Genomic DNA, 26,930 nt, shown 5'->3' with positions numbered 1-26,930 from the left:
GTTTTGCTGAACATCGCCATTCAGTCTGTAAACATGACCCCAAGCTTCTGATGGCCTGTCATTTTAATGCTCCACTTCATTCCTGTGCTGACATCTCTGTCCTTGGTCTGCTACGCTGTTCCAGTGAAGCTCAGCATGAGCTTGAGGAACAGCACCTCATCTTTCAATTAGGCATTTTACAGCCTTCCGAACTCAACATTGGGTGGGATTTTCCGGCCCTGCCAAAAGTCAATGGACTTTTGACTGGGCTGTTGAATCTCCCACGGTGGGTCCCGTCATGAGAGGGATGCAAAATCCTGGTCATTGAGTTCAACAATTTCAGACCATAAACTCTGTCTCCCTATTTTGTTTCCTTTTCTTTGCATGTTTCAGTTTTTCTCTTCTATTTGCTTTCAGATAGCACGATGCCTGCTCTAGACACATCTTTTGTTTCTTTTGTTTTTTTTCTTGCCCCATTACCATTCCCTTTGGCCTGTAGGACTAAATCTTCTGCCATTCAATCTCTCCTGCCTTCCGCCCTATCACAGACCTTCCTTTTGTCCTTGTCCTACCTACCCCTTGCTCAAAATGATTACATTTCTAACTTTTCCCAGTTCTGGTGAAAGGTCAGCGACCTGAAATATAACTGTTTCTCTTTGCCTGACCTACTGAATATTTTCAACATTTTCTGTTTTAATTCTGTAGCTTAGAGCTTGGCAGCTGAAGGGACAGCCATCAATGGTGGAGTGAAAAACACTGGGGATGCCCGAGAGGCCAGGGTTAGAGGAGCTTGGATAACTCTTGAGGGTTCTGGGGCAGGAGGAGATTTTAGAGATAGGGAGGGGTGAGACCATGGAGGAATGTAAACATAAGGCTGAGAGTTTTAAAATCAAGGTGTAAGTTTTGGGGTTTTGAGGTATAAAACCCTTTTAATTAAAATATCTAAATACAGATAACTACAAAGAAAATACAGATGTTCTACCCTACAGATATGGTTAATCAATTAAACCTAATCATACATGGTTTTGTTTAAAGATAAGGGGCAGAATCGTCCAATTGCACTAAGTCGGCTTGTAAAACAATGTGGCCATTGGTTTCTGCGCTTTATCGTCCCCTTCCTGCCTCATTATTTGTGCGGTCATGGAAAACCATGTCGTCGCGCTGGCAGACTTCCTCCAATTCACCCACCATGCCATCTCACCACTTCCTCACATCGATGCCATATTTGAACTGCAGCTATGTGTACAACTTTCAATGCTAGCAGCCCAGGACTGCTGCACAGAAGCCATGTTCCTGAAAGGCAAGAAGACTGCAGCCCACCGTTTTTCTGATGCTTCCCTGGAATGCCTTTTGGATGCCATTGAGGGCCACTGTGATGTCCACCACCCCAGCTCTGGGCACAGGAGGCCCATCAGCATTACCACTCCGGCTTGGGATGTAGTGTCAGTGGTGGTCAGTGCTGATGCTGCACAGAAGAGGTTCATCATCCAGTGCAGAAAAAGGATGAATCATCTCGTCCACACCACCAGGATAAGTAACCATCTCATCACTCTAAACTCACACACTCACAAGGCCATCACACATTCATTGGTATCTCACTCACTGCCAGCTCAAGGGGGCATCACTGCTCACTCTCTCACACCCACAACCTCACATCACCATCTGGTCTCATCTCCTCTGGAGACTGCATCCTCAACCGGCACCCTCTTGAGGTCACTTGCACAGATCAACATGTGTCCCCACACACCCTGGGATACCCCTCTTCCCCCAGTACAGCCCTAGCCCTACAGCCTCTTCTTTTGCCTCAGGCAACCTCTCCCCATTCTCCAAGCAAGCTCTAGCTCTGAAAAGCCACCCTGGCCAGTAAGTAGAGACCTGCCCGTGACTCCCCTCCCCCTTAAAAGTGATGTGGTGCTGTTTGTGAAGCCTGGCACTAATGACCATGAGTGCTGCCCGAGGCAAGGTAGGCAAATAAACCTCAAAGTTCCAAGTGAAGTGCAGCTCATCAGGTGGATGTTGCTTATGTTCACTTGTGAAACACGTTGGTGTGCAATCATGCCGACATGCTCGGATGATCCAGCAAGGGGGGAATGATTCCAGCAGTTAGGCACAATGATGAGATGCCAATGCATTAAAATTACATCCTGATGTTGATGGCGGGAAACATGGTCTGCCATTGACGGGCGCAGTGGACACATGGACTGCAACAGTTCAGGAAGGTGGCTCAATACCACCTCAAATCAATTAGGAATCGGCGATAAGTGTTGGCCTTTTCAGTGATGCCCACATTCCATGAATGAATAAATCAAAAGATTTGAAGAATACCAGGGACTTGTCCAGTCCAGCATTTCTCCTTCAACCAAAAGCAGATCAACTGATCAGTCATCTCACTACTGCTTAAGGGATTTTGCTCACTGCAAAACAGCTGTCACATTTCTCATTTCAATTCATTTAAAATGAATTCATTGTATGCAAATTGATTTTAAGCTATTTCTCAGATAATGCACTACAAAAAGTTGTATATCTTTAGAATTTTCTATCTGAGAGCTGTGGATGCTCAGTTGTTGAACAGATTCACTTTTAAAATCAATAGGTATTTGGTTACTAAGGGAATTAAGGGATGTGGGATAATGGAGGAAGGTAAAGTTGATGTAGATCAACCATGATCATATTGATTGGTGGAGCAGGCTTGAAGGTCAAATGGCCTATGCCAGTTAATGTTTTTTGTGAAAATCTTTATTTTTATAAGTATTCTTTCTTGTTTGTTATTTTATATTCAGTTTTAACGAGACTGACTCCAGCAGAACATTTGTAATGTTACTTTAACAATTAAGTTTTTTTGTTAGAAAAATTGGCCAGAATACTGGGAAAATTCTCTGCTCTTGTACAGAGCATTAAGCTTAAATGTATTCCCTCGCGAATGGATGGTTATTGGGCTTTAGTGAAACTGAAGTTAGGAGAAAGCATAATGCCAACAAAAAAACCTTTAAAATATTAATCAAGGGGTTGTTGGGGGTGATAAAAGCAATTATATTTATAAATCCTATGCATACTAAATAAGGTGTAAAAAATCACATAAAATTGTAACTCTAATGAATCGCAGCAACCCTTTTTTGATCAAATCTTGTAAGGTTCACAATAAAATCTGTTTTGGAGCCTGCAATTTGTGAAAGTATCTCAAACGCCCGGCAACAAAATTCAACGCAAATGAGAGCTCGGATGGGAGCTGAAAAAAAAATCTGCCCTGCCGGAAAAGCGCATGCTTAGTTCGTCTGATCAGGGCAGGCCATGTTAGGGAGTGGGCGCGAAACGCAAGCTTGGCACCGTGTGGTGCCGGGAGCTGGGCTTGAGCGAGGGGCGCAGGCGCAGCGGCGGGTCGAAGCGGGCTGCGCGTGCGCACACCGTTTGGTTGTGAAGACGCGCTGCTCGAGGTAAGAAAGCGGGAGGAGAATGGCGAAATGAAATAGAGCAGAAAGCGAGAGTAAAAGGGCTTCTAAACCGACTCTAATGGGAAAAGGGATGAATATAGGAGGGAGAGAAATACTTTTGGCTGGGTTGATGCTCCTATAAGGGGACGGAGCCGCAATGTCCGGCTGTCTCTGGACTGCGGGTGGTTTGTTATTTTCGCCGCCGGAGTCGGCGCCATTTTGTGTTGAAGTGGAGAAAAAATTGCAGCAAATAAAACCCGTGGAGATAATAACATAACTGGCGGCAGTACGGGTGTTAAAGTGAAATAGAGGGACACCGACAAAATAAAGGATATTAATACCCCAGAAAAAAACATTGAAAGGGAGGAGGGGGAAGGCGAATGTGAAGGGAATAAAAGGCGTAGAGGGAAGGAGTAAGGCACTAATGGAGGGAGAATAAACGGATGGGACTGTAAGAGCATCAGAGGAGTAAAAGCAGCACAAGTGAGAAACAGGGAAAAGAAGCTAAGGAGGGAATCTTATGAAGGGCAATCAGTCCAAGAATAAGGGAGATATGGGGAGGGATGGAGACGGAGAAATAAAGGCAGTGAAAATGTGGTGGAGAAGGAGGGTGATTGGACCAGGAAGGAGTAGGCCATTCAGCTATTCGAGCATATTAATTGAGACCTTGGCTAACCAGCATTTTGACCCCCTCCCGGTTTCCAAGTCCATTTATGCTCTTGGCTAGCAAAATATTAGCAGTCTCATATTTTAAATTATTAATTAGGCTAGAATCAACTATTTGTGGGAGAGAGTTCCATACACTTCTATCTCCTTTGTGTCAGCAAGTGCTTTCTAACTTACCCCCTGAATCGTTGAGCTCTGATTTAATGCCTTACCCCATTGTCTAAAAATCCCGCACTCTGTCAATTCCTTTCAAAAATCTTAACCTGAAACAAATGACCTTTTAATGTTCTATATTGCAGAAAAGACACAGCTAGTTTATATAAAAATATATGTAACTATCTAATCTAATCCATGGATCCTTGGTAAATCTGTATTCCTTTCAACGCCACTTCCCTTTGGTGGCCAGGACTGTAAATTGGTTGCTTTCAGCGTTTCTCCATGTTACATGGTTGGTCATCTTCATATCAACCCTCGTTTTTTGAGTTGGTGGGTGATTTTTTTTTTGTGGCCAGGTGCCCTTCCTGTGGTTAACCTCCCTCATTTACCGTCGACACACGTTTGCGGGCATGCATCAGTGACTGGGTTCTTTCTTGGTTCCTGGAGTGGGATTGAACTTGGGTTCTTCTGGCTCAGGCAAGAGAGCTAAGCACTGAGCCACTCCAGCTCCCTATAACTGTACACTAATCCAGATGAGGTCTAATTCGTGCTTTGTATGATTGTAGCAAAATTTTCTCCCTTTTTTATATTCTACCCTCCTAATTATCGAAACTTTTGTTCCGTTGGCACCTGAGTCTGATATTTTAGTGATCTATGTACATGGACCCCTAAATCTCTTTGGAGCTCCACTATTCCTAACTTTTTACCATTTAAATAATACTTGAATCTATACATTTTGGGTTCAAAATGGAAAACATCATGCATGCACTGAGATCAACCTTCCCAGTTTTGTCCACTCACTTAATCTACAATGTCCCTTTGTAACCTGCTTGTGCTTACACTAACTGTACCACCAATCATTGTATCATGGGAAAACTTGAATATATGACTATTGTGTTATGAGTAATTTATAAATCTGGTGAAAAATTGAGACTTAAGCACAAAATCCTTGGACACCCCGAGTCACTTCCTTCCAATTTGAGTACACATGCATTATCGCTACACTTTGGTTAGCTGGCGGAAGACAATTTCCTAACCAGGTCACTGATTTACCTTTGTGAAGTGAGATAAAGCATGCGGGAAGGCAAATAGAGATGGGAGGTGGATAAGAAAGAAAATAGGAAGGGGATAGAAAGAGGCAATTAGTCAAAAGACAATAAAAATGCCATTTCTTAAAAAGAAAGGACCTGGCATATAACGCATGGAGGTGGGGCATGCATGGACTGAAAGATAACCTCAAAGGTGGGGAAGCTAGAGGAATAAGAACATGTTGGAAGCAAATGGGACAGAGATCAGTAAGAAATTATGGCAAGCTTTGGAATGAGAAGCAATTAAGAAATAGGGAGAGAGAAGAAATAGCAATATGAGTTGACCCTTGAGCCTATTCAGCCCTCCATGAAAATCATGATTCATCTGTTATGTAACTCATATACCAAAATTTTTCCCATTTTTCTTGGCATCAACTGCCATTTGCAGAAGGGAATTGCAAACTTCTACTAGCCTTTGCATGTAAAAGCATTTCCTAAAAGATCTGGCTGTTATTTGTAGGCTAGAACCTCCAGGCCTAAATTTGTAAAGAAAAAGGTGGGAAAATGAGAGAGAAGTAGCAGCTAAACTGCACGACAGAGAATAAATCAAAAAATAATGTTAGCTTGTAATGAAGGTTCTGCAATAATTGTGGAAATTGTAGTCTTCATATAGGTTTGAACAAATCAGATTGGCAAAGGTCGACTGGAGGATGAGTTCATGGTGTATTCGGGATAGTTTCTTAGAACAATACATTCTGGACCAACCAGGGAACAGGCTATTTTAGACCTAGTAATGAGACTGGATTAATTAATGACCTCATAATAAAGGATCCTATACATCAGACATGATAGAATTTCACATTCAGTTTGGGGGTGGGAAATTTGGATCTGAAACTAGTGTCTTAAACTTAAATAAAGGCAATTATGAGGGTATAAAGACAGTGTTGGCTAAAGTGGATTGGGAAAATATGAAAAAGTAAGATGGTAGAGAAGCAGTGGCAGTCATTTAAGGAGATATTTCATGACTGTCAACAAGGATACATTCCATTGAGGAAAGAAAAACAATACAAGAAGGATGCGCCACTGTGGCTAACTAAAGGATTGAAGGGTGGTATCAAACTAAAGGAAAAGATGTACAATGCTGCACAGATAAGTGGCTGCCCAGTAGATTGGGAAAATTTTAAAAACCAGCAAAGGATAACTGAAAAATAGAGGGAGAAAAATTAAGAGTATGAGAGAAAACTGGCAAGAAATATAAAAACAGATAGTTAAAGTTTCTACTGGTATATAAAAAGGAAAAGTAGCTAAGGAAAGCGTAAGTCCCTTAGAAGATGAGACTGGGGAATTAATAGGAAACAAGGAAATGGCAGAGACTTTGAACAAGTATTTTGTATCTGCCTTCACAGTAGATGACAAGCATCCCAAGAATAGTAGTAAAGAAGGGGCAAAAAGCAGTGGGGAACTTTAAACAATCATGATCACTAGAAGAAAAGTACAGGGGAATAATGGGACTAAAGGCTGATAAGCACTCTGAGCTTGATGGTCTGAATACTATGATCTTAAAAGTAAGTGGCTGCAGAGAGAGTATCCACTCTCTCTCATTTGTTGTAATCTTCCAAAATTCCCTAGATTCTGGAAAGGTCCCAGCAGATTGAAAAACTGCAAATGTAACACCACTATTCAGGAAAGAAGGGAGACAGAAGCAGGAAATTATAGGCCAGTTATTCTAACATCAGTCATTGGAAATCAATTATTAAGGAGGTAGCAACAGGACATTTAGAAAATAGTAATACAATCAGGCAGTATCAACGTGGTTTTAGCTCTTTGAGGATGTAACAAGCAGGGTGGATAATGGGGAACCACTGTATTTGGATTTCCAAAAGGCATTCGATAAGGTGCCACGCAAAAGGCTACTACATAATATAAGAACTCATGGTGTTGCGGGTAATGTATTAACTTGGAACGAGGATTGGCTTACTAATAGGAAACAGAGTTGGGATAAATGTGTCCTTTTCAGAATGGCAAACTGGCAAGGATCAGTGCTGGGGCCTCAACTATTTATAGCCTGTATTGATTGGATGAAGAGATAGCCAAATAGCCAAATTTGCTGGCAATACAAGGGTAGGTAGGAAAGCAACTTGTGAGGAGGATACAAAGTGTCTGCAAAGGGATACAGTTAGGTTTAGTGAGTTGGCAGATGGAGTATAATGTGAAGTTGCCACTTTAGTAGGAAGAATAGAAAAACAGAATATTTAGTGGAGAGAGACTGCAGAATGCTGCAGTATAGACAGATCTGGGAATCTACACATGAATCACAAAGGTTAGCATGCAGGTAAAACGAGTAGTTAGGAAGGCAAGTGGAACGTTGGACTTTATTGCAAAGGGGATGAAGTGTAAAAATAGGGAAATCTTGGTGATACTGCATCCAGAGTACTGTGTACAGTTTTGGTCTCATTTAAGGAGGGGTATACTTGCTTTGGAAGAAGTTCAGAGAAGGTTCACTAGGCTGATTCCAGGGGTGAAGGGGTTGTCTTATGAGGAAAGGTTGAGCAGATTTTGCCTGTACTCATTGGAGTTTAGAAGAATGAGAGAAGTGATCTTATTGAAATATGTAAGATCCTTAGGGAGCTTGAGAAGGTAGATGCTGGGAGGATGTTTCCCCTCGAGGGAGAGTCTAGATCTAGGGGGCACAGTTTCAGAATAAGAATTCTCTCATTCAAGACAGAGGTCAGGTACAATTTCTTCTGAGGGTCATTAGTGTTTGGAATTCTCTTTCACAGTGAGCAGTGGAGGCTGGGTCATTAAATATGTTCAAAGCTGAATTAGATTTTTGATCAACAAGGGAGCCAAGAGTTATAGGGGCAGGCAGAAGGTGGATGAGAGTGGGTAGAATAAGTAGTCCATACTTGTAGTAAGGAGTAGGCCACACAGATCAGACGGTGCTAGGTTTGTATTCCTGGCTTGTGGTGAGATGATTCCTATCAGCTGGAACACCACAATCAGCCTTGTTGCTTCAGTCTAATGAGATGGCACTCTAGGAAAGGTTTCAATTTCAAGTAGATGGATACTTGGCAAGGAAAAGGCTTGTCTTTGCTATCCAGTCAGATTACCTCTCGATGCTCTCCATGTCTCGCAAGAATAATTTGCCATTTGGGTGAGGTATTGAGGAGCAGCAAGTACTCATGGGAATATATTCCAGCAAATCAGTATTGTCCAGAGATAAGGGAGAAGAAATTGGTAAAAGCAGAGGGATTAGAAAATTTAGGGGATGGAAAAGTAAGTTCCATACACAAGTAGGCATTGAACTGGCCAGTACTAAAATCAAAAGGAGGCACACAAATGAACAACTGAAATGGAAGAGTTAATCAACTGTGGAAAAAATTATTGGAAGAGTAAAAGAATTGAGGAACTGTGGAGAGATTGGCAATTCAGAAAAATTGAAGCCATGGTTGATACAAGATGATGATTTTGAATGCAATCAAATTGAGGCTGCTGGAGAGGACCTTGGATATGAAGGATTGATTTTAACATTTGGATATGATAACAAGTACAAAATGCAAGGGAGACAAAAATTTACCATGAGAAGAGAGGATGAAAGATTAATGTATGTGAGGAAATTAAGATAGTGAGAGAGAAATTAAGATAGTGATATGCCAAGCTGAGGGGGAAAGAAATTCAAGCTTTGGAGTTCTCCATATAAGGTTTCTTGCATGATTTGCAAATTTGCTTAATTCTACACATTCCGCCATTCTTGCTCATGCTTACACAACATTGTAATGGTGGGGATAGACTTTTGTTAGTAGATTCATAAATTTACTGTCCGATCATATATTTTGATGTTCTTTGAGTTTGAATGCAGAAATTTATGTACAGCAAAGACTCTGGTGTCCCTGGGACTGGTAAAATAAAGAATCCAGCTAGGAATTCTTATAACTAAGAGAGAGTGTAATCACATTGACCAATAAAATTACACATTTTAGCACAGTTTGGCTTTTCTTTTAAAATAATGGCCAACCCAGCATTCATAAATTCACTTTAACAATCAGTAAATTTGATAAACTACACTTCAGGTATGCAGGTAGCTTACAATATTCTTGCCCTGTATGACAGTTGCTTTCTATAAAAACATTAGGTTTCTGAATTGAGTATTGTTCATGTATCATTGGAACTATTTCAAGGCAATGAAAGTTAGACCCCCAGGTAGGCGAAGGAGGCATGAAATCTCAAAGCAAAGAGGTTTAAAAGAGGTAAGAATCCTCATTTCACAGAGTCATGCAGCATCAGAGGAGGCCATTTGGCCCAGCATGCCTGTGCTGCCCCTTTGAAAGAGCTAACCAATTTGTTTCACTTCCCTGGTCTTTCTCCATAGTTCTGCAATTATTTCCCCTCATTTACCCAATTCCTTTTTGAAGGAATGCTTCCACCATCATTTCAGGTAGTGCTTTCCATTTCATGACAACTTGCTGAGGGAAATAAAAATTCACCTCCCCTCTGGTCCTTTTACCAATTCTCTTAAATGCCTTTGGCTACTGATCCTCCTACCAATGAAAAATGTTTTCCCCGTCAATCTTGAAGACCTTTGTCAAATCTCTCCTCAACCTTCTCTGCTGTAAGAGAGCAATTCTTTTCTCTAATTTCCCTCGACTCTCCATAAAACTGAAGTCCCTCCAGCCTATCAATCTAGTAATTCTCTGTGCTGCCTTCTAGGAACAGGAGAAGGCCATTCAGTCCCTTGAACCTCTTCTGCCATTCTGTTAGATCATGTTGATCTAACTTCATCCACCTGCCTTAGTTCTGTAATTCTTAAAATTCTTGTTAGACAACGATATTACCAGTTTTAAAATTTTAGTTGGCCTAGCCTCAACAATCTTTTTGAGGAAAAAGTCCCAGCTGGTATGAAGAAGTGCATTTTGTTATCATCCCTGAATGGCCTAGCTGTAATTTTAAGGTGAAGGCCTGTTGTTCTAGACTCCCCTACCAGATAAAATAGTTCCTCATCAACTCCTTTGATCATCTTTAATACCTCAATTAGACTACTTTTTATTGTTCAAAGTAACACAAGCTGAGTTTATGCAATTTGTCCTTCTAATTTAACCCTTTAGCCCAAGTATCATTGGTGAATTTGGGCTGCACCCTCTCCAAGATGTTCCAAAAATGTTGTGCCTAGAACAAAATTCAGCTGAGACTGAATCAGGAATTTATAAATGCTTAGTGTGACTTTTTTTTGTATTCTATGCTTCTATTTATAAAGACGCTGATCCCTTGCATGTTTTCAATAGCCTTATTAATTTGTCCTGTCACCTTTGCATCTTTGTGTGAAAACCCCAGATTCTGAAACCCCATTTAAAATTGTACTATTTAGTTTCTGTTGAATTCCTCATTCTTCCAACATTATTATGAAAATTGTATTTTTTTCTAAAGCATGTTAAAATGTTTAACACTAAATTGGATATTCAAAACAGTACAATTTTGATTGGATTAATCTAATGGAAATTGGGTTACTCCACCTAAGCACAGATAAAAGAATTTGTAACCTTTGTGCCTTCTACTTTCAATCATACTGCCAAGTAGAAACAATCTGCTTTGCTTTGGCTAGGAAGGAAAATCAGAGGGAATACCTTGTGCTTCATTACAAATTACAATTGACAGATATGAAAACAAGTCGATTTAAAGCCAGCATAATTGTACATTGCTTTGTAACTGGTACATAGACCCATTTAGCCATAGTTTCCTTGATGTGTCACAGACTGTATGTAGCTGAGCATGGGTTACGATGGCACAATATCCTAGGTTAAATTCATAACTAAAGAAAATTTTATGCTCCAACTTTTGATACAAAACTCATTGTAGAATTTAGTTCTAGGCACTGACTACTTTTATAATTTCATCCACAATTTTTGCTTGCTCTTAGTATCCAGAGATCTTTGATATTCTTGCGAAGACAGGGCGAGAGTTGGGGTTTTAAAAATAACTAGCTCAAGGTCAGAATGAGAGTTAATTAACATTTTATTGTGTTTACTTAAATTCCAATTTTGGTACGGTAAGTAAATAATTTGAGGCAAGGCAGGGCTGCTTATACCTGTCGAGTGCACATCCTGTACCATGTGGGGACTCCAGGATGCTACCCATGTCCTGGACAACTACATATGCAGAAAATGCCACCAAATGGAAAAAACTCGAGCGCCGTATCTTGGAACTTGAGCAGCTGGAGTTATTGAGGAGCATTCACAAGGATGAGAGCTATGATGGTGGCATGTTTCAGAAGGTAATCATCCTGCAGCTTATGAAAGAGCAGGTAGAGAAGGATTGGACAGACAAGAAAGGCAAGCCAAGTAGAGGACATACCACTTTCTAACAGGTACTCAGCTCTGAGTACCAATGGGGGAGAGGGTTCCTCTGAAGAGAGCAGCAAGATTCATGACCAGAGCACCATGGGTGGCTGAGTTGTGCAGGAAGGGAGGAGAAAAGAGAGGAGAGCAATAGTGGTAGGGGATTCTGTCGTTAGGGGAATGGACAGGTGCTTCTGTGGTTGCAGACGTGATTCCAGGACCGGTGTGTTGCCTCTCTAGTGTAAGGGTCATGGATATCACTGAGTGGCTTCAGACAATTCAAGAGGGTGAGGGTGCACTGCTAGAGGTTGTGGTTCACATTGGTGCCAATGATATAGGTAGAAAAAAGATGGGGTCCTGCAGGCCGAGTTCAGAGAGTTAGGAAAGAGATTAGCAAGCAGGACCTCAAAGGTAGTAATCTCCGGATTACTTCCAAGGTCTTGTGATAGTGAGCATGGAAATAGGGGAAAGCACCAGATGAATGCGTGGCTGGAGAGTTGGATGGTGCAGGAGGGAGGGCTTCAGAATTCTGGGGCATTGGGACTAGTTCTGGGGAAGGTGGGATCTGTACAAGCCAGATGGTCTACATCTGAATACGACTGGGATGAATGTCCTTGTAGGGAGATTTGCTAGTGTTGTTGAGGGTTTAAACTAGATTGGCAGGGGGATGGGAACCTGCGGGTATATTCGAATAGGACAAATTCAGAGCAGGGAGCAGGAGACAGAAATTTAGCGGGTGACTGAAAGACAGAAGAATAAAAGGTTAAAAGGTTTACAGCACAGGAATTTGTCAATGTTAAAAGGTATTTATTTAAATGCAAGGAGTCTAGCAAACAAAGCCATTGAGCTGAGGGCACAGATAAACAGACATGTTGCAGCATGATATCATTGCTATAATGGAAACTTGGCTTAAGGAGGGGCAAAAATGGCAGGTCACATCCCTGGATGTGGAATTTTTAAGGAGGGGGCCAAAAAAGGTGGGGGTGTAGCATTATTGGTTAAAAAATCAATTGCATCTGTGAGACGGGATGACATACTGAATGAATCATTAAATGAGGCCATATGGTTTGAGCTCAGGGACGAAAAGGGAGCAGCCATGCTACTAGGAGCATAATATAGACCCTGGAATAGTGAGGGGGAAATAGAAGAGCAAATCTGCAGGCATATTTCTGAGTGCAAAGATATAGGGCAATAATAGTTGGGGGCATCAACTACCCTAATTTCAACTGGGATAGGCACAGAGGACACAAAATTCTTGAACTGCATTCGAGCGAACTTTTTAAGCCAGCACATAACAAGCCCAATGAGAGGGAGTGCGATTCTAGATTTAGTATTAGGAAATGAAGCTAAGTAAGTGAATGAATTAGCAGTGGGTGACCATTTTGGAGATGGTTGTTAAGCTTCAGTAGCTGTTTGGCAATAAAGGCCAAGACCAAGACAGACTCCTTCAGATAGTGTTTTATTTCTGGTACATAAACTCTCTACAGAGAGAACTTGTCTTACCTGTTATCTCTTTTACACATCCAAGTGGGTACTTAGGTTGTTAACTGATAATTAGCAATTGAAATCTTTGAGTTAACTGTTTCCTTCCCCGACAGTAGTATCCATAATACACTTAGGTTTAATATAACTATGGAAAAGGATAAAGGTAGAACAGGACTAAAAGCTGTAAATTGGGGAAAGACAAATTTTACAAAGCTGAAGGGTGATCAGGTGAAAGTGGACTGGCTACAGCTACTTGAAGGAAAAACAGTGAGACCATTGGGAGGCATTCAAAAGCGAGATTATATGGGCACGGTGCATACATGTCGCCACAAACAGAAGGTAAGATAAAGCAGAAAAAGAAAGCATATGACAATCACACAAAACGTAATACTGTAGAAAGCAGAGAAGAGTATAGTAAGTACAGGAGTGATGTAAAAAAGGTAATTAGGAAAGCAAGGAGAGGATATGAAAAAATAATGGCAGGTAAAATCAAAGAAAACCTAAAAAATGTTTTACCAGTACATTAAGAGCAAGAGAATTACTAAGGAAAGGGTAAGAACAATCAGAGATGTATATGGTAACTTGTACTTTGATGCTGAAGAAGTGGACAGGGTTCTCAATGAGTACTTTGTCTCTGTCTTCACTAAGGAGTGATGAAGCCGATATTCTAGTTAAAGAGGAGGAATGTGAAATATTAGATACAATATGCATAGTGAGAGAGGATGTACTGGAGGGACTGACATCCTTGAAGGTGGATAAGTCACCAGGGCTGGATGCATTTTATCCGAGGCTGCTTAAGGAAGCCAGGGAGGAAATAGTGTATGTTCTGAGGACCCTTTTCCAATCCTCACTAGGTACAAGTGAGGAACCAGAGGATTGGAGGACTGTGAACATTGTACCATTGTTTTAAAAAGGGTGCAAAAGATAGATCAAATAATTATAGGCCAGTCAGTCTGACTTTGGTGGTAGGCAAATTATTAGAATCAAGTTCTGAGAGCCAGGATAAATTATCACTTAGAAAGGAACAGATCAATCAGGGATAGTTGGCATGGTTTTGTTAGGGGAAGGTTGTGTCTTCCTTTTTTTGTCTTACTTATTATCAAAGTTTTTGAAGAAGTAATGAGGAGGATTGATGAGAGGCATTTGACAAGGTCCTACATGGCAGACTGGTCAAAAAAGTAAAAGCCCATGGGATACAGGGGAATGTAGCGAGTCTCCAGAGTTATACCAATGGTTTGGTCGAGTGGGTGAAAAAGTGGCAGATGGAATTCAATCCAGAGAAGAGTGAGGTAATGCATTTGGGGAGGGCAATCAAAGCTAGGGAATACATAATAAATGGGAGGATATTGGAAGAGGTAGAGGAAGTGAGGGACCTTGGTGTGTATATCCACAGGTTCCTGAATGTGGCAGACAGTTGAATAAGATCGTGAAGAAAGCATATGGAATGCTTTCCTTTATTGGACAAGGTGTAGAATACAAAAGCATGGATGTAATGATGGAATTGTATAAAATGCTGACTAGCCACGACTGGAATTTTGTGTGCAGCTCTAGTTGCCACATTACAGGAATGACATAATTGTTCTGGAGAGAGTACAGAGGAGATTTACAAGAATGTTTCCAGGGCTTGAAAATTGCAGCTCTGAGGAAAGATTGGATAGGCTGGGGTTGTTTTCCTTGGAACTGAGGAGGCTGTGGGGTGACCTGATTGAGGTGTACAAGATTGAGGAACCTAGATCAAGTAGACAGGACTTTCCTGTTTCCCCAGTAGAGAGGTCAGTTACCAGGGGGCACAGATTTAAGGTGATTAGTAGAAGGATTAGAGGGACATGAGGAAAAGCCCCTTCACCCAGAGGGTGGTGGGTGTTTGGAATTCACTGCCTGGTTTGGTGGTAAAGGCAGAAACCCTCAACTCATTTAAAAGGCACCTGGATCTGCACCTGAAGTGCTTACAGTGGTTACACCTGCAAGGCTATGGACCAGGTGCTAGAAGGTGGGATTAAAATGGGCAGCTAGTTTTTTTAAAATTATTTTTTGGCTAGCGCAGACATGATGGGCTGAATGGCTTCTTTCTGTGCTGTAACTTTTCTATGATTCTGTGATTTGAAAAACAGAAATATTGATATATATGTGTCATCTCAATTTTAAAAGTGGTCTGAAAGCTTTGTGTTTTTGTGCAATTTTAGCAAGCAGTTTAAGTTTGTTTTATGATCATAGTTTTAATGGGTAAAAATGAAGTTGGATCCTAATTTTCCTTCAAGAAAGACAAAAAACTTACCCCCAGCTTTAGGAGGAAGCAACCAGAAGCACAGTTTAAGCCCCAGTTTTGCTTAAGTTTTTCAGCTTGGCTCAGTGGTACCACTCTCGCCGCTAATGAAGTTGTGGGATCAAGCCCTCTTTTGCAGTGTATAAAATGTCTCCCATGATAAACTCTGTCAAAATGTAAGTTTTTTTCTCTTTTTAAGACTGTTTGAGCCTATATTTATCTTGCTGCATTGATTTTCCTTGGTATTGCTCATAGGCCTTGTGCACTGGAACATGAAGACTGGTTAGTGGGAGACAGGATTGAAGAGTTATTGTTCTGTATGTCTTGGTGCCACTGGGGGTGAGGGTAGAAATATTATCTAAATGTTGGAATATTTCTCTGCTGTTGTCAGTCCCAGTTTTATAGAGGAGGAACTGACCTGGCTGGTTTTGCATTCTGATTGAACCAAACAGGAGCCCTACTGCAATGCAGATACAACATATTTATCAGCTATGTAACATATTGTGTACCAAAATGTATATAAACCCAAAGAAATCTGATAAAATTGTCGAGCTAGAAAGATGTATCTGTTGGGGAAAAGAAATACCACACTGAACAAAATTTGAAATTCTAAATCAACAATCAACTACTCCTAGGCAATTGAGAGCAGGCCTTATTGTGTTGAACAATCCATGCATTTTAACCTGTCAAATCAAATCACTTTATCAATTATGGGAACTTGTTGGAGATTTGATTTTTCTATTCTTTCTGGAAGAGAACAGTTCTGCCAACATGGACAATGGATATTTTACTGCGGAAAAGGGAGTAGGCATTCCACTTGGATACCAATCCTTACTCCTAGATACCAGTACATAGTCAGACACTTGATAGATTTGTACCAACATCAATGGCTTTCTTGCAGATTTGAAGTCTGAAGTAATGTGATGACAGGTCTCTAGAAGGGCCTGAGCAATTGATAAACATAGTTGTAATTCCCCAAGTGTAATTAATAAAATGAGAATTTTAAAAATGGTATTAAAATGCTTTCCTTTCCCTTCCAAAATCTTCTTATGATAAGAGAAGTATTTGAGACATTCATGCCCCCAAAAGCTGGAATGTTCTCATTCATCAAGTATCAAGGAGAGTACTTATCAGGCAAACAATTATGGAATAAATGTAAGAAAAACGATTGCACTTTTAAGGAAATCTCTTTCATAGAATGTATTTATTTTGATGATGCAGCTATTCCAAAAGAATATTTAATTTATAGATGAGCATTTTGCAAATTTCTGTCAAAATAGAAATAATTACCCTGAAAATTGTTCAATTGATAGTTTGTTTCTAACCCACCTGAATCTAATGTTGCTTTGAAAAAAATGTCTAAACTTAACGTTTTAAATCAAAATTATGCAGTTTTGATTATTGAGGATCCCACTGCATATACTTGCTGAAACATACTTGGTCAAGCTTCCATCAGCATTTGAAGTGAGCCATTCCACTTTTTTTGACAAAAGAAAATCTGATTCTGTACATGTCACATGGCTGATGCTTTCTGTGTTCTAAAGTTGTTTTCAGTCACACATGCAATCTTGGCAGGAAAGTTATCACATCTCAGTTTTATTTATTGATAATCTATTGGTACAACTGGTCCTGTAGCAGGTAAGTCTTGTTGCAATGGTCAGAAAAGCTTTGTACATTGCATACAACAGGGATCCACCATGCTGTGACAACATGTTTGCAAGACAGAATGGAACCGATGCTCCTTATTGTTCCAAATTGTAGAAAAAATCATCGAGCAGATTTGGACTGTAGTGTTTGCAGTACAGACAATTTATTTTTGAGGAATTTCAGTATTGCATGACTTGAATGCCTGAAATGTTTTTTAAATAACTTTTCACACCATAGAGTGTGTCATGAAATCCAAAAATGTACACTTACACAAATATTTCCCACATCACATCAAGGTGCCTTGCTCTGAAGAATACACTCTTCTGCTACTTAGTTTGTTTTGTTGATGTTTGGATTCAGATCTTTTAATGTTTTGGCAATGATGCAGAAAAGTATACAATGCTGGTTATTTCTCATTGCCTTATCTACCATCTTTTTAGTGCATATGCACTTAGTGCTTAACAGCATGAATCAACAAGGTAGGATGTGTTGTTTAGTCTTGAAATTTTGGGTTGGCTTTCAAACCTGTGCAGAGGTAAGGTTTTCAGACAACTTCTGGGATGAGTAATGTTTATAATTACATTTCCATATATAACTTACAACTAGTACAAGAAAATCATGGGGAAGACACTTATTTGTAAGCAATTGGTCACAAAGACAAAATATGCTGACCATCAACAGTGTCCTAAATGTAATTATCCAACAAACAGTTCTATTTTGGGTTGGATGTACAGTAGTTGCATTTCATCATTGCAGCTATTCCTTGCAAGCCAGTTGCTGTTTTAATACTCTTTGTTGGCTTTATTCCCTTATTGTATATATCTTGAATTCCGTGCTCACTTTTATTTGTTGCCAGTTAATTTAGATTGCAGACTACTTACTGAACAATATCTTCAAGAGACATGTCCTTGCAAAATGAGACATTTATAGGTCCTTTAATAAAAAAAATTCACTTTATTGAAGTCTGAAATGAGCGCTATAATGCGCACACAACCTCTTTCTTTTTCAGTGGCTTACAACACATCCAATCCATGTGTTACTTCCCTTTCTGGGAATGGTTGCAATATCTTAATTTTTACAGAAGTATTTTCTAAAATGTTACTATAAATTTATTAGTGATCTTCAAAATGGCTTAGATATCGTATAAACTTGGGTTGGAAATATCTTGTTTGCTTGAAATAGTTTGGTGGCCAGTTACCGTTTTTGATGTTGACACTGGCCATGTTTTCCTACTGACATGCCTTTTGAGATTCTTATCGTTTCTCGTTAAGAGGTTGTTATAGAGTACAAAGAAATTATCCCCTGCATTGGATTTTGCATGCAACTGTGAAATGTTGCATTCGGTCTTGTTGTTTAAACTGTCTTTCAGCAGACCAGTTTTGGACTTCTGACTTTCAAGATGGATCGAGATGCATGGTCCTTTTGAGGCCTTGAGATCCCTGATCTAACATTTTTGTTTTAACTTTTCAGCCTGGCAAAGTTCTCTGAGGAATCTGTGCCATTACTCGCATCAGCCATCTGTTAGACGAAGTTAGATAGCGAAACAGCTTTCTACAGAGCCAACAAAGGCTACCTACTAACCACTGAAGAATTATTTTTTCCTGATCTTGCCTGTTTTGAACTAGACTCTCTCTTGTGCCAGAATGTCATTGGGTAGAGCCCAGCAGGATCATGGTCGTGGCATGAAGAAAGACAGTCATAATATTGGATTCTTTCCTGCAGCGCAGTCTGCAAATGTCCCTGCGAATCTTGGGAGAATGAACCAGGGTGCACGAATGGGTGGCTATATGAATTTTGGACGGGGTCAGGCAATGGGCCTACAAGGTGTGGGACAAGGACATCAAAATATGTCTTCAGGTGGCGGGCCCTCTCGATCCAGCAGCGGTTTGCCTTCCTTGTTTGATGTAGGCAGTCGTAATCAAAACTCACTTGCCGTTCAGAAACGGATTGATGCGGACAGGGCCAGTAATATTTTAGCTACCTTTGGCCTTTCATCCAGGGACTTGGATGAACTGAGCCGCTATCCTGAAGACAAACTTACTCCTGAATCCTTGCCAGACATTCTTATGCAGCTTAAAAAGAAAAGAAATGATGAAGGAACATCTTTGAATTACGGCAGAGGTGACAGTTCTCCTCGGGATGATCGTTCCTTCAGAACCTCCCGTAATGAATGGGAGGAAGAAAGGCGCTTTCGGAGTAATTTTGAAGGTCGTGATCCTGACGCTGATCCAGTGGTCAATTATGACCATGGTTCTTCTCGAGAGTCGAGTTCTAGATATTATGACAGGAAGGACTATGAGACTGAACGATTAAGAGGTGATGACTTTCGTAGAGATGATATGCGTATGTCTGAGCCAATCTATGATTCTGATTATGGAAAAATGGGGCCCTCACCTTCCCGTGGGCAAGAAAGGTCTCTTTTTGAGAGAAAACGAGGATCTCCTTCACTGAGCAACATAAACGATTACCATGGTTTCTTGCCAACAATGTTCCCTCATTTGTGTTCGCTGTGTGATGTAACTGTTCATTCTGTGAAGGTGAGTGACTTCTAATTTAAAAATTGCTTTATTAAGTATAATTCTGACAAACAACAGCTCTTGTTGGACTTGTGGAAACCTCATTTGGTCTTAATTTGTTCCAGATACTCTTTGGAACGTCTTAGCAACGTGAAATGCTGCACAGGATCTCTTCATTATTATCAGTTTAATGACAACTGAGAACCATTTAAAAACAGTTGTCATTTATAGTATGCATCTCAAATTCATGCACAGATTGCTGATGGAAACTATAGTATTTTGGACTTGGTGAAATCAAAAGGGTGTGCAGTACTTGTAACCCATTGACATTGCTTATCAGTTAAAAGAAGAGGGGAAGTGACTTTTCGCCATCAGAAATTATGTGCCCACCTTGGCGGTTAGAGCATATGTTATGAATATACCAGGCCTTGGGTCTCAAATTTTTTTCTATGTTAATGTTTTGACACATCAGTATATGGTGCAACTTGGCACATGCAAAATACCTTTCTCCAAAGGACCATGTTCAGGAGAGGATGGTGTGTAATGCACATCTAAATACAAGACTGGTTTCCTTTCAACACTCAACTCTTCACCATGTTTTCCAGTTTGCCTTGTGACAATGTCCTCTCTTCTCCCTTATTAACTAAAGATGGAGCTTTCTGAAATGTCACCAGTGAAGATATTTATATAAAAGAAAGCTTAAGTTGGTACTGATGTCTGCAGTCCAGCACCCAGTTGCTTAGCTACAGTAAGAGAAGATTATTTCCAACATCTGTTTGGGATTCTTACTTAACCAGGTGACTGGAGTCTGCTTCGGATCTGATACTTTTAGGTGTTTTTTTAAAAAAAATCTACCATGAAGGTTAATGTACGTGAAAATGTTTATCGACGTGAGTGGTACAGTACTGTGCACACATTTGATTTTTTATTTGTAAAATGTGTTTTTGTTAGCTGGAAATTTTAATTGTGGTTTACATTCCTTTTGAAGGGACTGGAATCTCATTAATCAGGAAGTTTTACCATTTCTGTTGTAGATTATTGAGTCCATAGATATAAGAAAAAGAATTCCAGAATTTAAGTTTTTTTATGGAAGGGTGCTCTATAAGTGTTTTTAAAAGTGCTGCTTCAAAATAACATTAGAAATAATCACTTGATCCAGGTAAATTCATGTGATCATATTACAGCTGATCAAACAAAAAATTCTTTACAGTATAAATGCTTACCAAATTATAATTTGGTGTTCACCTCCAATTGACCATGACAGCATCTCATTAAGTTACTTTCCCTGTCTATGAAGGTTGTATTACCCATGCTAATGTTGCTTTTCAATTTGGTACCTGTTGGCTAGTCTTCAGTGAACCTTATCGCATGGTGACCATTTTCTGTCTGGGCAAAAGATTCGGTTGAAAAGTTCAGATATTTTAAATGTTTTGTAATTTGTCAAACTTACGGCAGTTCTTGGGTTCCAACTCTCCATGTGTTACAGGAAGGTAGGTCTTGGATTTAATAATTTATACCGACATCCAGAAATGCTCAGTTGTCATTGCATGGCTTTGCTTTCCTTTCCTCTTCTCTCTGGGTTAGGAAGCAAACCTTCAAGAAAACACAGGACAATAAACTAACTTATTCTGTGTACGTAAAGATTCATACTAAAGGATTAACCATGGTAGGCAACCTTTTTGAATCAAGCTCTACCCACTGACAAGACTGTCAGTACCAGGAAAGAGTTTAAAGTTGCCATAGGCATCATTGTCTGGCACTAGGCTCTAAATAATACCAGTACTGTATTCAGAAGGTTCTGGAAACAAACGATTAACTTGACAGAAGGCTGACAAGTATTGTGGTCTGAATTGGGTGTAAGATTAATAAAAATCCATCAGACAGTGGTTTTGAATATAATTTTTTCCCATATTTTCCCCCCTAAAAATCTGAGGCCCTATAAGTGACTTGATCGAGACAATTCAAACATACTTAGTGCCACCACTGGTATACCGCAATGAAGATATTACCTGAGGATGCATGGATATGAGCTCATTGTGAGACTACAGGATTGCACCAACCCTGCTCTCTCTCCACACCGCCCCCCCCCCCCCCCCCCCCCCCCCCCCCCCAAAAAAAACACACACTTGCACACTCTCACTCCCGTCTCAACCCCTCCCTCCCTCTTTCTGATATCTTGATTTTGAAGACTAAACATAAAATCCTTGAACTGGCTAAGCATCCTGAATATCCTTGATAAGTTTGGCCTTGGCTGTTGTATTGTCTTCACTCTCATCTTCTAAGTTCTTGATTCAAGCCCCGATTCATAACTGGGCTCTCGGCACTGCTGTACTGAGGCGTGCTACATTGTCATGTGGTGCCATCTTTTGGATGGAATGTTAAACCAAAATCACATCTCTGGTGGATGTAGAACTTTTCCAACACCACTATTTCAGAAGTTCTTCTGTTGTTCTGTTCAGCCATTTTTGCTCATCCCAAGACATTAAAGCACTTGTCATGCTTGTTTATAAGGCCTTACTCTGTGAAAATGGCCGTTGTATTTGCCTAGGTAACAGTGAAAGTAATTCAAAGAAATGTAATTTTCTTTTATGTGTAGCATAGTATTGTGGAATATATTGGCATAGATTGAGAATTGGTTAGCAGACGGGAAGCAAAGATAGGAATAAACTGGTCTTTTTCAGAATGGCAGGCAGTGACTAGTAGGGTACTACAGAGATCAGTGCTTGGGCCCCAGTTATTCACAATATATATAAATGATTTGAATGAGGGAATCAAATGTAATATTTCCAAGTTTGCTGACGACATGAAACTTGGTGGGAACGTGAGTGATGGGGAAGATGTTACAAGGCTTCAAGGCGATTTAAACAGATTGAGTGAGTGGCCAACTGCATGACAGATGCATTGTAACGTGGATGAGTGTGAAGTTATCCACTTTGGTATGAAAATCAGAATGGCAGACTATTATTTAAATGGTGATAGATTGGGAAATGTTGATGTACAAAGAGACCTTTCTGTCCTTGTACACCAGTCACTGAAAGCAAGTATGCAGGTACAACAAGCAGTTAAGAAGGCAAATGTTATGTTGGCCTTCATTGTGAGAGGACTTAAGTACAGGAGCAAGGATGTCTTATTGCAGCCGTACAGGGCCTTGGTGAGACCACACATACCATCATGTATTGTGTACAGTTTTGGTCTCCTTACCTAAGAAAGGATATACTTGCCATAGAAGGAGTGCAGCAAAAGTTCACCAGACTGATTCCTGGGGTGGCAGATTGTTATGTGGAGAGATTGGGTTGACCAGGCCAGTATTCACTGGAGTTTAGAAGAATGAGAGGGGATCTCATTGAAACTTATAAAATTCTGACAGGGCTGGACAGACTGGATGTAGGGATGATGTTTCTCTGGCTGAGGGATCTAGAACAAAGAGTCACAGTCTAGGATATGGGTTAGGCCATTTAGGACTGAGATAACTTGTTCACTCAGAGGGTGATGAACCTGTCGAATTCTCTGCGACAGAGGGCTATGGCAGCCAAGTCACTGAATATATTTAAGAAGGAAATAGATTTCTGGACACTAAAGGCATTAAGGGGTATGGGTAGGAATATGGTGTTGAGATAGAGGATCAGCCGTGATTGTATTGAATGGCGGAGCAGGCTCAAAGGGCCAAATGAGTACTCCTGCTCCTATTTTTTGTTTCTATATTTCTATAATTGGATTCTGAAAAAATTCTTGGATCTCTTTAATTCATTGCCCCAGATAACAAAGCACTCAATTCTGCCTGTATTTGGGTTTCCGAAGAGTCTAAATGATACAAACTACGAAGTAGCAACAGCTACCTGTTTTCTGTTTATCTCCATGCCCAATTCTTCTAGAGATCTTTGGTACATGGAAGTGAAAAAATTAAAGCCATCTGACCAGTTCAAGGTGTTAACTTAAAAAACTGTCTCAGTTGCTGATCTCTACGTTAACTAAACCTGTTGACAGATGTGATTGAAATAATTTATACCTCTTCCCTAGTAATGTTTGTGGGACTGATATACGGATTAGTAATGCAGTGAAGATTTGGGTGTCCACGTTAATTCCAAATTAGTTTTGTGATGTAGACATAAATTTGGTGAAACATGGCAGATTTCTGCATAAGATGGGTGAATTTAGAATTCAGCATAAAAACATGGGGTGGAATTTTACGGCCCTATTATGGTGAGGTAGTAAAATGTGGTGAGCCGTTCAAAAGTCCATTGACTTTGGCGGGACAGTAAAATCCCACCAGTGTAGAACTCCACCCATGGAAAATATGAGAGGTGGGAAGGTGATGAAGCAAAGGCAACAGGGAGACAAATAAAATGAGCAACTAAAAATGAGAGGGCAAAGTTTATCAGAAAAAGAACAATTATAACTGACTAACACATGAGAGAAAAAAGGATCAGGGAAAAAAAAAGCAAAAACCAAGAGATATTTTCTTTTTAAAATGGGACCACTATTTTGTTCCAGGAAAGAACTATGATACTTGATTAGTAAGTGTTGATTTGCAAAACTGGCTATAAAAACTTTGAATTTGGTGGCTAAAAGTGCAAAAGCAGTCTGTAACAATTTTCAAAACTGGCTTTTGGAATGAAATGCTATCAACTTGAGGGTAAAACCTGCTGGTTGACTTGATCACAGTGATGTTCTTGAGAATCATTCTCTGTCTCTGGCTGGAGATAAATAGAGAAATGTTTTACTCCTGATAGCATGTGGAAGGCCCCAGATTAATACATGGTTCAATCCTTGGAAGACGTAACTAGTATGTACGTTGTAATTTTTTTTCTCTGATGCCTTCTAGTTCTCTACCCTTCATCACATTCCTGCTTATTAATGTGGTATTCACAAAGTTAGTAGATTTTTTTTAATGAAAGCACTATAATTTTAAAATAACTGTCAAATGACTTGATAGTTAGGAGTAAAAATATGGCACTCCTTTAGAAATCTCAGTGCAAGGTTGTGGATGTGTGCCATAATGCTTTAAAGTAAGAAAACAAACTGAAATTAAGTGATCAAATATCCCAGGTTTCCACCAATATTAATTCAGACTTTCAATCAAGTTGATCTTAATTTTGAGAAAATGTCTTTTCAGAATATTAGTGCAACAAGCACAGTCATCCACATACTATCTTCAGCTACTAAAGATACCTGATTTAAAAGCGTATTTGAATTCCTGCTATGGTTAAACAGACAAGCCCTCTCATGGACTGTAGTGGTTCAAGAAGGCAGTTCACCACCACCTCAAGGGCAAATAGGGATTGGCCAATAAATGCTGGCCTAGCCAGTGACACCCACAACCCATGAATGAATGAAAAAAAATGCTCTTCTCTTCCTTTTGAGATTCATTGTTTAGCCATCATAGGATGTAGAACCATACAAAAATTACAGCACAGAAGGAGGCCATTCGGCCCATCTTGTCCATGCCAGAAGTTTAGCGTTTCTGCCTTTACCACCAACTTAGGCAGTGAATTCCAGACATCCACTACCCTCTGCGTAAAAAAGTTCTTCCTCATGTCCCCCCTACACCTTCTGCCATTTACCTTGAATCTATGTCCCCTGGTTCTAGAATTCTCCACCAAGGAAAACAATTTTATCCTGTCCATTCTATCTATTCCCCTCATAATTTTGTACACCTCAATCAAGTCACCTCTCCGCCTTCTTTGTTCTAAGGAAAATAAGCCCAACCTATCCAATCTCTCCTCGTAGCTACACTTTTCTAAACCTGGCAACATTCTTGTAAACCTCCTCTGCACTCTCTCCAGAGCTATTATGTCCTTCCTGTAATGTGGTGACCAGAACTGCACACAATACTCCAGTTGTGGCCTCCATTATATGTAGAGAAGAAAACTGGAAGGAAGTATATTTTTCATAACCTGTGCACAGTAGTTCTTCACATTGTAGCAGGCTTGTAAGTGCCTGCCCCTTTCCTTTCTCCAAAGAAATTGGTTGTGTTTAAGAGCCTTGTTTTGTGTGCTTGAAGTATCTTCAGTCAACATATGGGAAAACAGTGGAAGAGTTTGCATTGGGGTGGTCCATAAACATGGAAGTTCCTTAATGAGATGATGTGATTGGCAAAATAAATTTACCATGTGGGCTATGACATGGATAAACAGTCGTATGGAGGAAAAACTTCATTTGAAGAATGAAGTTGACTGCATTTGGGGTGAGTAGTAATATACTTTTTCATGAACTGACTTAATTATAAGTTTTCTAACATCGCACAATTTATACTTGGTTCCTTTTGATATATATTTGTCCCACGAATAGTTAAAAACCCACTTTTCTCAGAAAACACCATGTTCAGGATAGTGATTATTTCTTTTGTTACTATTTCACTATTTACAGGAAATCTGGCTATTTACATAATGTATACTGTGTATGTAATTTTCCTTTGGTCAAGGGAGTTAAATGATAGGGATTTATTGGAGGGGAAATTAAACATTACATCAAAAGTCACTTGGATGTTAAAAGATGAGTATTTGTTTAAAAATTAAAAGATGAATATTTCTTTGAAAAATGACAACTTAATTGATGAGGAATTGAACAGGGGAGGGTAATGTAAACTGTAGCAGATTAGAAAGAATTCTGAATAGAAATGGTATGGAAAAAAAGTGTGAGTCACTGTCAGGTGCACATGATTGGTTTAGTTTTTTTTAAAACAAACATGGGAAAGCTGCTAGTTGCCTTGCCCCAATCAATTGCAGTTGCACAAAATGGTACAATTATTTGTCCAGCCTCCATATACAAATGAATAGGGAGTTGCCAAAAGCTGAATAATTTGCACATATGCTGACTGCTTTGAGTTTTTTGTCTCCTTTGCTTCACTCTCCATTCTGTTTGTTTAGAAGTGTACTACTGTTTCTTCCCTCTATTTGGGGGGAGAAAAAACATATCCAGCTTGTATGTTGGTCTTAGTCTTATGATTAGCATGTTTCATTCAACATTCCACTTTACTCAGGTCTTGTGCACGTTTAAATTGCTTGGCTGTTTTTGCATAAGATTATTCACTTTGATGCCAACGTCCAGTAACATCAGAACTGTTATACAAGTATAATCTTCCAATAGCCCCATGGTTACTATGCTGTATGGTGTGGTACTGAGCCAAACAGATCAGGAAAGTGCCAGGTTAATTGGTCCACTTGGTTAATTACAACTGGGGCTGCAGCAAAACTGACTGGGCTAGAATGAAGGAAAGATCAAGTGGGCTTCGCATATCCAATTACCTGAATGGACAAAGGCAAATAGGAATGTTTTATTTACGAGACCAGGAATCTTGGAACAGCAAAAGGATTAGGGTGTCTTGGTACGTAAAAGAGTAAAAGTCAATATACTGATACAGCAAGCAATTAAAAAGGTTACTAGAATGTTGGCCTTTTATCCTAAGGATTTAAACAACAAAAGTAAGGTAGTGC

The 26,930-nt window shown here is 39.9% G+C and overlaps 1 protein-coding gene across 3 annotated transcripts in view; it reads left to right on the top strand.

Annotated features, from left to right (window-relative positions):
- Positions 1-3,335: 3,335 nt before the first annotated feature.
- LOC121281592 (matrin-3-like) overlaps positions 3,336-26,930 on the top strand; it is a 67,773-nt gene continuing 44,178 nt past the window's right edge. For all 3 annotated transcript variants that reach the window (XM_041194593.1, XM_041194592.1, XM_041194591.1), the window contains exons 1-2: positions 3,336-3,410; positions 18,452-19,518. In XM_041194593.1, the coding sequence (XP_041050527.1) occupies positions 18,625-19,518 (894 nt within the window). In that variant the 5' untranslated portion in view covers positions 3,336-3,410; positions 18,452-18,624. The remainder of the gene's footprint in view (positions 3,411-18,451; positions 19,519-26,930) is intronic.

Source organism: Carcharodon carcharias, chromosome 8 (genome assembly GCF_017639515.1).
Source record: "Carcharodon carcharias isolate sCarCar2 chromosome 8, sCarCar2.pri, whole genome shotgun sequence".
NCBI classification, from domain to species: domain Eukaryota; kingdom Metazoa; phylum Chordata; class Chondrichthyes; order Lamniformes; family Lamnidae; genus Carcharodon; species Carcharodon carcharias.
The sequence above is the reverse complement of the archived record's forward strand: the minus strand, read 5'-3'. Positions and strand labels throughout refer to the sequence as shown.